The sequence below is a fragment of the Microtus ochrogaster genome, chromosome 8, assembly GCF_000317375.1.
Source record: "Microtus ochrogaster isolate Prairie Vole_2 chromosome 8, MicOch1.0, whole genome shotgun sequence".
NCBI classification, from domain to species: Eukaryota; Metazoa; Chordata; class Mammalia; order Rodentia; family Cricetidae; genus Microtus; species Microtus ochrogaster.
In genome coordinates this window covers 40214318-40227178 of record NC_022015.1, presented here as the reverse complement: position 1 = coordinate 40227178, position 12861 = coordinate 40214318, and the positions used below count along the sequence as shown (strand labels likewise).

At 52.0% G+C, this 12861-nt stretch overlaps 2 protein-coding genes across 6 annotated transcripts; one reads left to right on the top strand and one right to left on the bottom strand.

Moving 5' to 3' along the window:
• The first annotated feature begins 3105 nt into the window (after positions 1–3105).
• Ccdc85b (coiled-coil domain containing 85B) lies at positions 3106–4118 on the top strand. Its single transcript, XM_005351729.3, has one exon. It carries the CDS (start codon positions 3268–3270, stop codon positions 3874–3876), a length of 609 nt encoding a protein of 202 aa, XP_005351786.1. The 5' UTR covers positions 3106–3267; the 3' UTR covers positions 3877–4118.
• On the bottom strand, positions 4115–12861 carry Fosl1 (FOS like 1, AP-1 transcription factor subunit). 5 transcript variants are annotated; one of them, XM_005351728.2, is made up of 4 exons: positions 12731–12861; positions 10383–10577; positions 6343–6450; positions 4115–5707 (listed from the first exon to the last, which is right to left on the bottom strand). In XM_005351728.2, the coding sequence occupies exons 1-4, from the start codon at positions 12833–12835 to the stop codon at positions 5294–5296; spliced, it is 822 nt and encodes a 273-aa protein (XP_005351785.1). In that variant the 5' UTR covers positions 12836–12861; the 3' UTR covers positions 4115–5293. The 5 variants fall into 5 exon arrangements, with proteins under 5 accessions (XP_005351785.1, XP_013203258.1, XP_013203259.1 ...); XM_013347804.2 differs by lacking the exon at positions 6343–6450; XM_013347805.2 differs by lacking the exon at positions 10383–10577.

Genomic DNA, 12861 nt, shown 5'->3' with positions numbered 1-12861 from the left:
ATAAATAAATTCAAGGGAGGTAGAGACAGGCGGATCTCTGTGAGTTCCAGGCCAGCCTGATCTTCAGAGCTAGTTCCAGGGCAGCGAGGGCTGTTACACATAGAAACCCTGTCTTGAAAACCAAAAACAAAGAAACAAACAAAAGAAAAGAGTCAGTCCTGGAAAGTAGGCCTTTTGTTTGCGAGCTAGCTGGCCAGCAAGGAGATCTGATCTTGCTACCAGAAGATACATCAGTGGGGATTTGGTTGCTGTTTTCTGTTCCAGCAGAAGATTGTGATCCATGAGTCTATCCCCAAATAAATAACCCCCCATTATACTCAAAAAAAAAAAAAAAGAAAAAGAAAAGAAAAAAGAGTCAGCCCTGAAGAGACCAGGGCACAGCTCTGTGAATTCATGATGAGGAAGGTGGATCTCTGAGTTCATGGCCAGCCTGGTCTAGAGAGAGTGAGTTCTGTGACAGCCAGTGGTACACACAGAGAAATCCTGCCTCAGAGGGGGCAAAAAGTCAGCCATAACAGCAATGTGGTGGCGCACACCTTTAATCCCAACACTCTGGAAGCAGAGGCAGGTGGTGTTCGAGGCCAGCCTGGTCTATGGTGAGTTTTTTCAGGGCAGTCAGGGTTACACAGAGAAATCCTGTCATGGGAAAACATAAATTAAAAGGCTCTACACAAGCCAGTCTAGCTAGAGCCTAGAAGACAGGAGGTTCTGCACATCCTGGTTAACAAGGCCAGGTCTCTCCCTCCACCTCTGTCCCCTAGGGTCTCTAGAGAGATCTCTCTCACCCCCAGTCAGCATCCTCCCAGTTCTAGAAACCTGGGCTGTTTCTCAGATTCCTCTCTGGAAGCACTCAGAGCTGTCATGCGCCTGCTGGGTGCCTCTGGTATCTGCTTCTTCCTCTCTGCCCACCGACTGGCAGCCTAGTCTTCCTACATGCTCTCTGTTCATTGATACATAGTTATTCATCCTGTGTACACCCTGCAGCCAGAGTCTACCCAACATAGCGCAGTTGAAGGCTTCTTTTTATTTATTTATTTATTTATTTATTTATTTATTTATTTATTTATTTGGTTTTTCGAGACAGGGTTTCTCTGTGGCTTTGGAGCCTGTCCTGGAACTAGCTCTGTAGACCAGGCTGGTCTCGAACTCACAGAGATCCTCCTGTCTCTGCCTCCCGAGTGCTGGGATTAAAGGCGTGCGCCACCATCGCCCGGCCTGTTGAAGGCTTCTTTTGGGGTTGGGGGGACAAAGTCTGTTCCTACAGCTCAGACTGGTCTTGCTATGGGAAGGATGAGTCGGAATTCCTGATGTTCCTGCCTCCTCCCTCCCCACCCCATACTCCATTCCCAGTGCTGGGATTACTGGCATTTGCCAATACAACTGGCTTCTTTTAACAGTCTTCTAAAAATGTGTATTTTCCTAGGTGGCTCATGCTTGTAATTCCTGTGAATTGTAGGTCAGCCTGGTCTACATAGACACTTTCAGGCCATCCAGGATTACATATTGAGACCCTATATCAAACAAGACAAAACATTTTAAAATGTGATTTCCCTTTTTAAAATTTATTTATTTGTGTGTTTTTATTTTTCAAGACAGGGTTTCTATGTGTAGTCCTTGGCTGTCCTAGAACTTGCTCTGTAGACCAGGCTGGCCTTGAACTCACAAAGACCCACTTGTGTGTGCCTCCCCTCCCGAGTGCTGGGATTAAAGGCCTGCGCCACCACTACCTGGCTCCCTGTTTAAATTTTTTTTTTTTTGGTTTTTCGAGACAGGGTTTCTCTGTGGTTTTGGAGCCTGTCCTGGAACTAGCTCTTGTAGACCAGGCTGGTCTCGAACTCACAGAGATCCGCCTGCCTCTGCCTCCCAAGTGCTGGGATTAAAGGCGTGCGCCACCACCGCCCGGCCCTGTTTAAAATTTTTACTGGTCTTTGGAAAGCCTCCAGTTTAGCATTGCAAGTCCTTAAGAATTTGACTTCTAGGCAGCACACCCAGCTCTTCGGAGCCTCGGCATCTCCCCACTTTCCGGTTACCTACACCTATCAAGATCTCAGAACTATCCTCACTTGTTTCTCACGCAGCTGGGCTCTTGGGGGCATAGATACCTTTTCCACACTTTCTGCCTTCTCTCACATCCGTTCTCTCTGTTGGCAATCTTTTGTGGTGTCTTTGAGATAAGGTTTCTCTACATAGTCCTGTCTGTCCTGGAACTCTGTTAGCATTCTTAGGCATCTTTCAGGTATTTCCTCCTTGGGAAATACTTTCCCAGAGACCACTTCTACATCACATCCTTCTCTTGTGGTGCACAAATGTACCAGGGCCTTGCTAGGCAAGTGCTTTAGCGCTGAGCCATGTGTTCAGTGTGAACTTGGATGCTCTCCCTCCCCCTCGCCTAAAAGATTTTCTTATTTCAGATTTTTTGTGTGTGCCCATGGAGGCTCACAGCCCTCACAACTGGCTGTGAGCCTTCCCGGGAGGAGTGAAGGCTGGGTTATCTCAGGTTCTTTCCGGGAGCAGCACTTCTGAGCTGTCTCCAGCCCCCCCACACAGCTCTTTCCTTTTTTTCTTCTTTTGCCAGATTTTGACCTTTTTGGTCAAGATGAAGATTCTGGTCAAATTTACTTCTGCACAAGGCCTTTCACACAACAAAAGTTTATTAAACAAACAAATTCTTTGTATAGCCCATATGGCAGGCAGGAAACGCTCCGTGGGAGGGAGGGTTGGTTGATAATGAGCCAGGACCTTTGGACTCTGGATTCGGAGTGATGCTTGAGAGTTCTGGCCAAGGAAGAAGAGCCTGGGAAGCCATCTGTTTAAGTTCTGTTGCTGGGTGGGCAGGAGTCAAAGGCAGACAGCCGAACATCGGTTCTCAAAAAGTGCTTGAGGAGATTTGGGACATGGAATCCCACAACGCCTTTATGTTCTGCGGAGATGACCATAGAAGGGAAGGACAGAAAAGGTCCCTACTTTTAGAGGGTCGTGACACCCAAGTCCGGAGTGGTAAGAGACGAGCGCTATAGCCTTAGGCTCCGCCCCTTCCCAAGAGACTTTCCGGATTGGCTGTCCTCCTTCAACATCAAGAGGCCCCGCCCCGGCGCGCGCCCTGCCTCGTGCCCACCCCGGGGTGGCTGCTGCATCCTACGCTGCCTCCTCCACAGCTTGCCATCCTCAGAGCTAGAGCCCGGGTCGGAGCCTGAGCGGCAACCGGCCCGAGGAGGGGCTCCAGAGCCTCGGCGGCGGGCGGGCGATGCTGCAGTTGCCTGATCAGCCATGGAGGCCGAAGCAGGAGGCCTGGAGGAGCTGACGGACGAGGAGATGGCGGCGTTGGGTAAGGAGGAGCTGGTGCGGCGCCTGCGGCGGGAGGAGGCGGCGCGCCTGGCAGCGCTGGTGCAGCGCGGCCGCCTGATGCAGGAGGTGAATCGGCAGCTGCAGGGGCACCTGGGCGAGATCCGTGAGCTCAAACAGCTCAACCGGCGCCTGCAGGCGGAGAACCGGGAGCTGCGCGATCTCTGCTGCTTCCTGGACTCGGAGCGCCAGCGGGGACGGCGTGCAGCGCGCCAGTGGCAGCTCTTCGGGACCCAAGCATCCCGGGCGGTGCGCGAGGACCTGGGTGGCTGTTGGCAGAAGCTAGCCGAGTTGGAAGGCCGCCAGGAGGAGCTGCTGCGGGAAAACCTGGCGCTTAAGGAGCTTTGCCTGGCACTGGGCGAAGAGTGGGGCCCCCGCGGTGGCCCCGGCAGTGCAGTGGGCTCAGGCGCCGGGCCCACACCCGAGCTCGCCCTGCCCCCGTGCGGGCCCCGCGACTTAGGCGATGGAAGTTCCAGCACTGGCAGTGTGGGCAGCCCAGATCAGTTGCCCCTAGCCTGCTCCCCCGATGACTGAGGGCGCCACATTTTCTACGCCAACGCCTGCCTGAATTGCTCCCTGAGCACGGAGACTTCTGTGGACCGCCAGACCTGGTCGCTGCTTCGGCTGAGCACCAGGGCGCTGGCATGGACTGAAAAAGCCCTGGCACTGAGGAGGGCCCCTTGCTCTTGCTGGCAGGGCAGTAGGGGAATGGAGGCTGAAGTGGAGGGACTTAATGGGTGGTTGGGTGGGGACTAATAAACTGAGAAGGAAGCAGAGCCCGAAGCCTGGCCAGCCTATATCTGCAAATCGCCGGGGTTGGGAAGAGGGCGGAAACCCAAAGACGCGGTGCAATTCCCATCCTGAGGGACTGCAGAACTCCTCATTACCTGGAGTTTGGGGTGGGATTTAAGACAGTGGTAGACCACTAACTCCCCCACGGGCGCCGACACAGCCCAAAATCCGGCCCCTGAAGTGGCTCCAGCTCCCTTCCAGGCTCCTTCCTGTCAAAAACAATGGGGCAGGAAGCAGGTGTTGGGGGCCTCAAGCCCACTGGCTGCCTGTTCGGAAGGTGGAAGAGTATAACACAGCCCCTCCCTGCCCCCAGTCCTTAAGATAGGAACTGTGGGTCTCCCGGGGGGGGGGGGGGACGACTGATAATCTTGTTTGCTTGTACTCCGGGTCATTCTCAGTCTCAGGACAGGAGTTGAAGCACAGCAGAGGTAACCCCATTCTTCAGATGGGATATAGAAGTTCAAAAATATATGGTGGTTTCTTCAAGGTCACAGCAGAGGCTGGAACCTAGAGCTCCTGTTCCAAACGGTCTCCTCTAGCCTCTGGATCCAACATGACAACTCAGACTAGAGCTTCAAGCCTTTTATTCCATTTTGGAAGGTTTGTATAAAAATAGTCTCTTTAGGAAAATAAATAGCAGCTGCCCCTGATGTGGAGGCTTGGATACCCTGGAACTAAAGGCTTCTCAAAGCTAGGGAGTGCAAGCTCAGCTCATCACAGAAGCCACTGGTGCCTCCTGAGTTGTGCCATGCAGGAGGCACCTACAGGATGCCCTGGTGCTGCTGGCAGTGGAGCTGTGTGAGTTAGTGTTCTAGTGGGAGGGCACCTTCTGTCTGGGAGCGGGGCTGGCTGGATCAAATGAAGAAAGTGACATAGTGTGAGAGCAGTCTGTTTGAAAGGGGTTAGGGCTCCAGGCCCAAAGGGGACATGTTTTGTCTCTGATTTTGTGCAAATTATGATAGGCCAGCTCTAGAGATACAATGAGCAGCTTTGGGGACCCCCCCCCAAGCTGGCTCCACATCGAAGCATAACAGTTTGTTCTACTCTGAAGAGATAAAGGACCTGCTGGTTCGGGGCGTGCGGATGGTCCAGGCCTGCTGGATCAATGGAAGGAAGGAGATGACTGGGGTAGCATGGGCAAGGGGTGTGGCTGGGTATCTCACAAAGCCAGGAGTGTGGGAGAACCCAGAGGGTCAGAGGAGGGGTCACCGCTGCTGCTGCTACTTTTTCGATGAGCTGAGGAGCAAGGCTCTGGTGTGCTAGGGTAGGTGAAAACCAGGCTGGGAGTAAAGGGAGTCAGAGAGGGTGTGGTCATGAGCGTGGGGGTATGAAGTGCTTCGGGTTCAAGCACAGGCCCCGGAGAAAGGGAGATACAAGGTACGGGGCGGCAGGGGGCTGGTGGGCTGCTGGCGCCGCTGGTACCGCTGGTACCACCTGTGTCCTTATCTTCTTCGGGGATTTTGCAGATGGGGCGATGGGCTTCCAGCACCAGCTCAAGACGTTCCTTCTGCTTCTGCAGCTCTTCAATTTCCCGCTGCAGGCCCGATTTCTCATCCTCCAGTTTGTCAGTCTCCTTTAGAGGATTAGGAGAAATTTAGGAGGGTGGAAGATCGCCAAACCTCAGGAATGTGGGGGTTGTGCCTGGAGTCCCCAGTAAGTCTGAACTGCAACTCCCATGAGACCCTGAGAGAAAATGGGCATGACTTCTATCAGGCCCAGGGCTGCTTCTTTTTCTTTTTTTTCCCCTCTCAAGACAAGATTTCTCTGTTTTCTCTACTCGCTTTATATACCAGGCTGGCATGGAACTCCTGCCTCCCGAGTGCTGGGATTAAAAGTATGCACTACCATGGCCTGGCAGGTCCAGGGCTTCAGCAGAATTGCCTGCCAACATCATCTCTGCTTCGAGACCCAAGGCAAATTATTTGAGACAGGCTTTATCTGGGTAATATCCCTGGGTGTCCTGGAATTTGCTCTGTAGACCAGGCTGGCCTCAAACTCAGAGATCTGCCTGCTTCTGTCTCCTGAGTGCTGGGATTAAAGGCTTAAAGGCATGTGCCACTACCTCCCGGAGGCAAATAATTTTTAATCCCCATTTCCTTATCCTTTTCCCAGGACTTCCCCTCGGACAGGGAGGAGGGTGGGGTGTCGAGGAGTAATTTATTGGGTTTCTCTTGCTCCTGGGAACCCTCTGGCCCAGCTGATGCTCACCGCCTGTAGGAAGTCTGTCAGTTCCTTTCTCCGGTTTCTGCACTTAGCCGCTGCTAGCTTGTTGCGTTCACGCCTCACTCTGCGGCGTTCTTCCTCCTCGGGGCTGATCTAGGTTGGGAGAGAAAAGAAGGGGGATAGTGAGGCAGATGCTGGGCCACCAGCTGCCCTCCCTGGGCTCATCATCCAACTGGGGGCTTTTCCTTCAGCTGTAGTTTGGGTATCGCCATTACACAACTGCTTCTCCGTACCAGGTGCTTGTCGCCTGCTCACACTAGCTTTCCTGCTGGCTTCTTTCCTGTAATGTTTTCCTGCTCCGTCAGCTTTGACCCTCCTCCTATACTTCCTCAGCGTAGAGCTCCGCTAAGTTGTTGAAATCCTTATTTCCCAGGCATAAGTAGCCTTCCCTCCTGAGTCTATGAGACACCATTATCTCCTTTTATAAGACCCTCAGCCTAGACGATGGAATTTCTTCCTTCCCAGAGGAGCTAGGAATCACAGGAGGTGCTCATGAGTGTCAAAAGTTACTGGGAATCTACTGTGCCAACAAAGTATTTTATAGGGTTTTTTTTTCTTTGATTCAGTGCTAGGGATCAAACCCACTGTCTAGTACACTAGCTAGGCAAATGCTGTACGGCTGAGTTATACCCCTAGCCCTTACACAGATTCTTTTTGCTTTGTTTCTTTGTATTTTAGACCTGATCTCCCTGTGTATCCCTGGCTGGCCTAGAGCTTCCTGTGCAGACCAGACTGGCCTGGAACTCACAGAGATCCACCTGCTTCTGCCTCCCTGGTGTTGGGGTTGAAGATGTGTGTCACCATACCTATCCTATTTGGTTTTTTTTAAAAAAGATAAGGTTTCCTGTATCCCAGGCTGGCCTCAGATTCCTGATAGATCCTCTACCTCCACCTCCAAAGCATGAGGGTGAAAGGCCGTGCTTCCCTGCATGGGGTCTTGCTTGTTCTTGTTTGATTTTTGTTTGTTTGAGACGGGGTTTCTCTGTGTAGCCCTGGCTGTCCTGGAACTCACTCTGTAGACCAGGCTGGCCTGGAACTCAGAGATCCACCTGCCTCTGCCTCCTGATTTTTGTGTATGTTTGTGTGTTGGGGGTAACACTGGGTGTCTTCCTCAATTCTCCACCTTATTTTTTAAGACAAAGTCTCTCACTAAACTTGGAGTCTATCCATTTGGCTGGACTTGTTGGCCAGTGAGCTACTGGGGACTGTCTGTCTCAGCCTGCCCCTTCCCCATGCTGCGGTTACAATAGCTACTCTGGGCCTCTGTGTGGATGCTAGGGACCCATCCTCACAGGATAGTCACTCACCTGATGAACCATCTGCCTGTCTTCCTACATAGTCTATTTTGTTTGTTTTTGCTTTTTTTTAAGTTTATTTATTCTATACACAGTGGTGTTTTGCCTTCATATATGTCTGTGTGAGGGTGTTGGATCCCGTGGAATTGGAGTCACAGACAGTTGTGAGCTGCTATGTACCCACATGCTGGGAATCAAACCCAGGTCCTCTGGAAGAGCAGTCAGTTCTCTTAACTGCTCAGCCATCTCTCCAGCTCTCCAGCCCCTTGTTTTTGTTTTTTCAAGACAGGGTTGCTCCATGTAAAAGCCCTGACTATCCTTGAACTCACAGTGATCTCTCTGGCTCCTAAGTGCTAGGTCTAAAGGATGTGCCACCATGCCTGCTAGAGTCCTAAAACATCGTGTGTGTGTGTGTGTGTGTGTGTGTCACAAGTGTGCCATAGCACTGTGGAGATCAGAAGACAACTTGAAGGAGGTCAGTTCTCCTTCCACTATGTGGGTTTCAGGGACTGAACTCAGATCATTAAGCAAGTACATTTACCCCGAGCCATCAGAGCCATCTCATCCACACTCCCTACATAGATTCTTTTTTTTTTTTAGATTCTTTTTTTTTTTTAAGGTTAAAAAATTTAGTTCAAGGCCAGCCTGGTCTACAAAGCAAGTTCCAGGAGAACCCATGGCTGTTACAGAGAGAAATCTTGTCTCAAAAAAAAAAAAGGTTTAAAAAAATGTGTGTATGAGTGTTTTGCCTATGTGTGTGTATGAACACCACAAGCATGCAGTGCTGGTAGAGACCAGAAGAGGGAGTCAGAACCTTTGGAGGGAATTAGGGCCAGTGAGTTTCCATATGGGTGCTGGTGAAGGAGCCTTGGTCCTCTACAGAAGCAGCCAGTGCTAACTGCTGAGTCATCTCTCTGGACCTCAGCAGACTCTCACGTAAGGACCTGGAGCTCAGGGAGGTGAATAACTGGTTAAAGTTCCAGAGCAGGATTTAATGTCCACTAAGTGAAAGGCCATCTGATGGAGCCACCTGCCCCAGGAGGACCCTACCCACTACAGCTCCAGCCCAGCAGCACCCATGATCAAAAGGTGACAGCTCAGGACAGGGCTAAGGGAAGGAAGTGTGGAAGGGTTTGCCCTTGGTCGGCCTCTTGCTCATGGTCACAGAGGTAAGCTATTCTTGTGGGGAGCCTGCTGTTAGCTGTTCTCTGCTCCATCTCACATACCTCCCAAGGCCTTGCCCCCCTTCATCCTCTCCTCAGCCATCATGGCCAAGATTTGTGTCTGTTCGCTTGGGAACATGTGAACGTACTGGGGACTAAGTCCAGGGCGGCTCTTCTCCACAGTCACCAGTGCAGTCAGGTTTGTTTTTTTTTCCTAGGCAATAATTAAGTCGTTTTCTTTTATTGTTTGGTTATTTGAGGCAGGGTTTATGTGTCCCAGACTGACCTTAAATGTCCAGTGTTTCTGAGATTGTACTTGAATCTGAGATTGTACTCCTGTCTCCACTTCCTAAATCCAGGATTACAGGCATGCACCCAGCAAGCCAGCTTTGAGTAGGGAGACCTCTCCCCATGACACTCTCATAGTGCTCCAGGAGTATTTAAGGAGGAAGTGCTAGGCCTTAAGGGTCCTCCGTCTCTGTCAGGTGTCCTAGTATACACGTGGAACCTAGCGCTTGGAAAGTTGAGGCAGGAGGATCTCAAATTCAAGGCTAGCTTGGGCTACATAACAAGACCCTAGCACAAATAAGCAAAAACATACCCTTATTCATTTAGAAAGGACTTCAGGGAGGCAGAAGTTCTTGGCTCACTTTGGAACATTGTGTGAGCTCCCACTGAGACAGTGTGGCTCAGGAGGGTCTGACTATGGAGCTGAGCAGACCTGAGGCCAAGGCCACTCCTGCCCCATTACTCACTGTAGGGACTCGGACAAGTGACTCCCTGTCTAGGCTCTCACTTCCTCTGCTGGGAGATGGAAAAACTGAAATACATTTCCCATTCACTTTTGCTTTGTTTATTTTTCAAGATAGGGTTACTCTGTGTAGCCCTGGCAGTCCTGGAACTCACTCTGTAGACCAGGGTGGTCTAGAACTCAGAGATCTGCCTGCCTCTGCATCCCAAGTGCTGGGACTAAAGGCATGCACCATCACCGCCTGGCTTCCCATTCACTTTTTTTTTTTTTTTTTTTTTTTTTTTTTTTTTTTTTGGGTTTTTTTTTTGTTTTGGAGCCTGTCCTGGAACTAGCTCTTGTAGACCAGGCTGGTCTCGAACTCACAGAGATCCGCCTGCCTCTGCCTCCCGAGTGCTGGGATTAAAGGCGTGCGCCACCACCGCCCGGCTTCCCATTCACTTTTTGTGAGCCTTAAAAGAAACAGATTCAGAGAATGTTCCTACTCTTCTCTCACCCCAAGGCTCGTAGGCAGCATAAGGCTACCCACTCCATGCATGTCAGACACTTCCACATACCCACCTTACATTACACTCCGTCCTCCCCACCTCCATTCCCAAGAAGATTCCTTCAGCTTTCTATACTCAGCCCATCTGTGGCTTAGGTTAACATGCAGCCCTTCTCCAGGAAGCCTTCCTTGACTCACAAGTGACCTTTTGCCTCTTTCTTGGCCTCCCAGGGACTCCTATGGGCGATGGAAGGTCTCTCATAGCAAGATCCTGTCCCCTGCCTCTTTGGACCCCTAAGGGCTATCGAAAGTGCAACACCTCTGTTCCTTACCTGCTCGCAGGGTCTGCGACGCACCCCTGGAGGTGGCCCTAGGGCTCGTATGACTCCTGGCCGGGGCTGAGGGGGGCTGTACTGGGGATAGGTCAGAGGTCGGGGATAGCCACCGGGCCCCAGGAAATGAGGCTGCACCATCCACTGCAGTTCCTGGCTGCCACTGACAGCATTGATGCTTGGCACAAGGTGGAACTTCTGAGGAGTAAGAGCAGAGGGTGGGTGATGAGGGGAACTGAGGGACTTCCAGGGGACAGAGGCCATGTCCTTTCTACTCTCAATGCAGACACTGGCCCTGGGAGGTCACAGGGAGCACAGTTTGGCAATCAGAAACTTGTTCATGAGCTGGGTAACTTTGGGCAGGTCACATAATGGTTTTTTACCTCTATTTCCCCATCAGATAATTCTTACCAAGTATGAACGGCCCCTCACCCTTCCAACCGCTTTATAAACAGTGACTCACACAGCTGGCACAATCCTGTCTTCATTTTCAGACAGGATAACAGTTGCCCACAGACCCACAGCCAGCAAATAGAAACTTGAGTTTTGAGCCCAAATGGCTTGGCTTTCACCCATTCCTGCGCCCACCCTCACAAAAGAGCATAAATCCAGCTTCTAGTTCCCCAGCCAACTCTGAGAATCCGGTAAGAGACAGGATCTCACGTAGCTTAGGCTAGACTCTTGACCCTTCTGCGTCCACCTCCCAAGCACTGAAGCTAGGCATATAGCATCACACCTGGCTTAGAGTGTCGAACAGAGCGTCTTAGGGGAGTCAGGTGACTGATATGTGAACAAGGGCTATGTCTCGAGTATCCGCTCATCTACTGAACTTGTGACTGGGGCAAGTTATTTAGCCTCAGTGTTACGTCACTTTTTTTGTTCTTGATATCATGCAATATTTCATTGCTGTTGAGATGCCGACTCAGAAATCAGAGTTGAATTGGCTTTTAATTTTTTTTTGAGACAGGATCTTTCTATTATGTAATTTTGGCCGTCCTGAAACTCACTTTGTAGACCAAATTGGTCTCCAACGCCCAGAGATTGACCTGCCTCTGCCTCCACCTCCTGAATGCTGGGATTAAAGGCATGCCCAATTGTCAATTTAAAATTTTGAAGGCTCAAAATTGATGGGATTTTGGAGTCCGTAAAATAAGTTAAAGAGATGAAAAAGCCTCCATCGGAGGCCTGGCATTCTTTAGTTCTTTTTTTTTAAACCAGAAATCTGAGCTTTGTTGGGATTGGGCGGGGAGGTGGGGGGGGAATCTGGAGGGGCGTGAGTGTTCTAGGGGAGAGAACGAGTTTAAGACCTGTGAACTAAGGGTGCGGGGCTCCTTCCGTCCAGGGAACACATCACATGCCTAGGCATGCCTGGGACAGCTATGTCACCAGCCCAGTATTGGGGGACACAGAAGCTCAGTGACCCCAGTTGTGGGCTAGAAGTATCTCCAGGAGCACCTCCCGCTCCTAGGTCGTCGGTCCCGGGGGCCGTTTGGGGCCAGGAAGGGAGGGGCACCCAGGGTGACTCAGCCCCAGTGACTCGGTTCGCTGTGACTCGGCGGAACGGACGCAGCTCCTTCCCTCCCCTGGCAACACGTGCTCGCGGCCCCTCGACAGGAAATGGGCACCTGCAACCTCTCGAGTGCCTCTAGCCAGCAGTGGGAACCGTCGGGTGCAGAGAGTATGGGGCGCGAGAGTGGCCTGGTGGATGACCCTGCGCATGTCCCAACACTTCGTGGTCTCCATTGGGCTTAGGGAATGGACAGTCAGTCTCCGGGAACCCCTCAGAGCCACTACCTGGGGCCCACAGAACTACATTGAGTTCAAAAGGATAGGGACTTGACCGGGGCAGAGGGACACGGACAACTGGAAGCGACACATGGGCAGTCACAGACTGCTAAAGATTCGCTGACCCGGCCAGGTTCTAATGGACACTCCCCTCCCCCAATCTCTCCGGTGTGTCCAGGTCCCGGTTATTAAGCTGGGGACAGAGCGCTCTTCTGAGCCTGTTCAGTCGTAGGATGGGGCAGGTGAGAAACCAGTATTTAGAGGCAGACAAGAGGAAATAAAGACTAACGGAGACAGAGGGGCAGATTGACAGTCAGCTAGGGAGATGCGGGAGGGCAAGAAGGGGATTCGTAGATCGTCGCTCCTCCTGCTGCCCCTGTCCCCCTGGCCAAGGGGAACACCGGTTCCTGGACCGCGCAGAACATGCAGGATCCACGGTCGCGACCACCAAAGGGAGACGCTGCTCGGGGTCGCGGTCCTAAACCCGAAGCAAATCAGACTAACTCCAGCACCCCAAATGCCGTTCAAACCCGGGTCCCTCTCGGGGGTCCGGCCAGCCTCACCTGCTGCTGGGCGGCCTGCGCCTGAGCTTGCGGGGCCTGCGTGGGGCGACCGTACGCGCTGCCAGCCCCGGAGCTCGGTCCCGGTTCTCCGAAGTCTCGGTACATGCCCTGGGCTGATGCTCGGTGGGGTC

Bases quoted from the DNA above. Each gene is read 5' to 3' on its own strand.
- Fosl1 (XM_005351728.2), bottom strand. From the start codon at position 12,835: ATGTACCGAGACTTCGGAGAACCGGGACCGAGCTCCGGGGCTGGCAGC. The intron at 10,578-12,730 runs GTGAGGCTGGCC...ACTCCTCAGAAG, and splicing joins CGCAGGCCGCCCAGCAGCAG to TTCCACCTTGTGCCAAGCAT. The intron at 5,708-6,342 runs GTGAGCATCAGC...AATCCTCTAAAG, and splicing joins TGACAGACTTCCTACAGGCG to GAGACTGACAAACTGGAGGA.
- Ccdc85b (XM_005351729.3), top strand. From the start codon at position 3,268: ATGGAGGCCGAAGCAGGAGGCCTGGAGGAGCTGACGGACGAGGAGATG.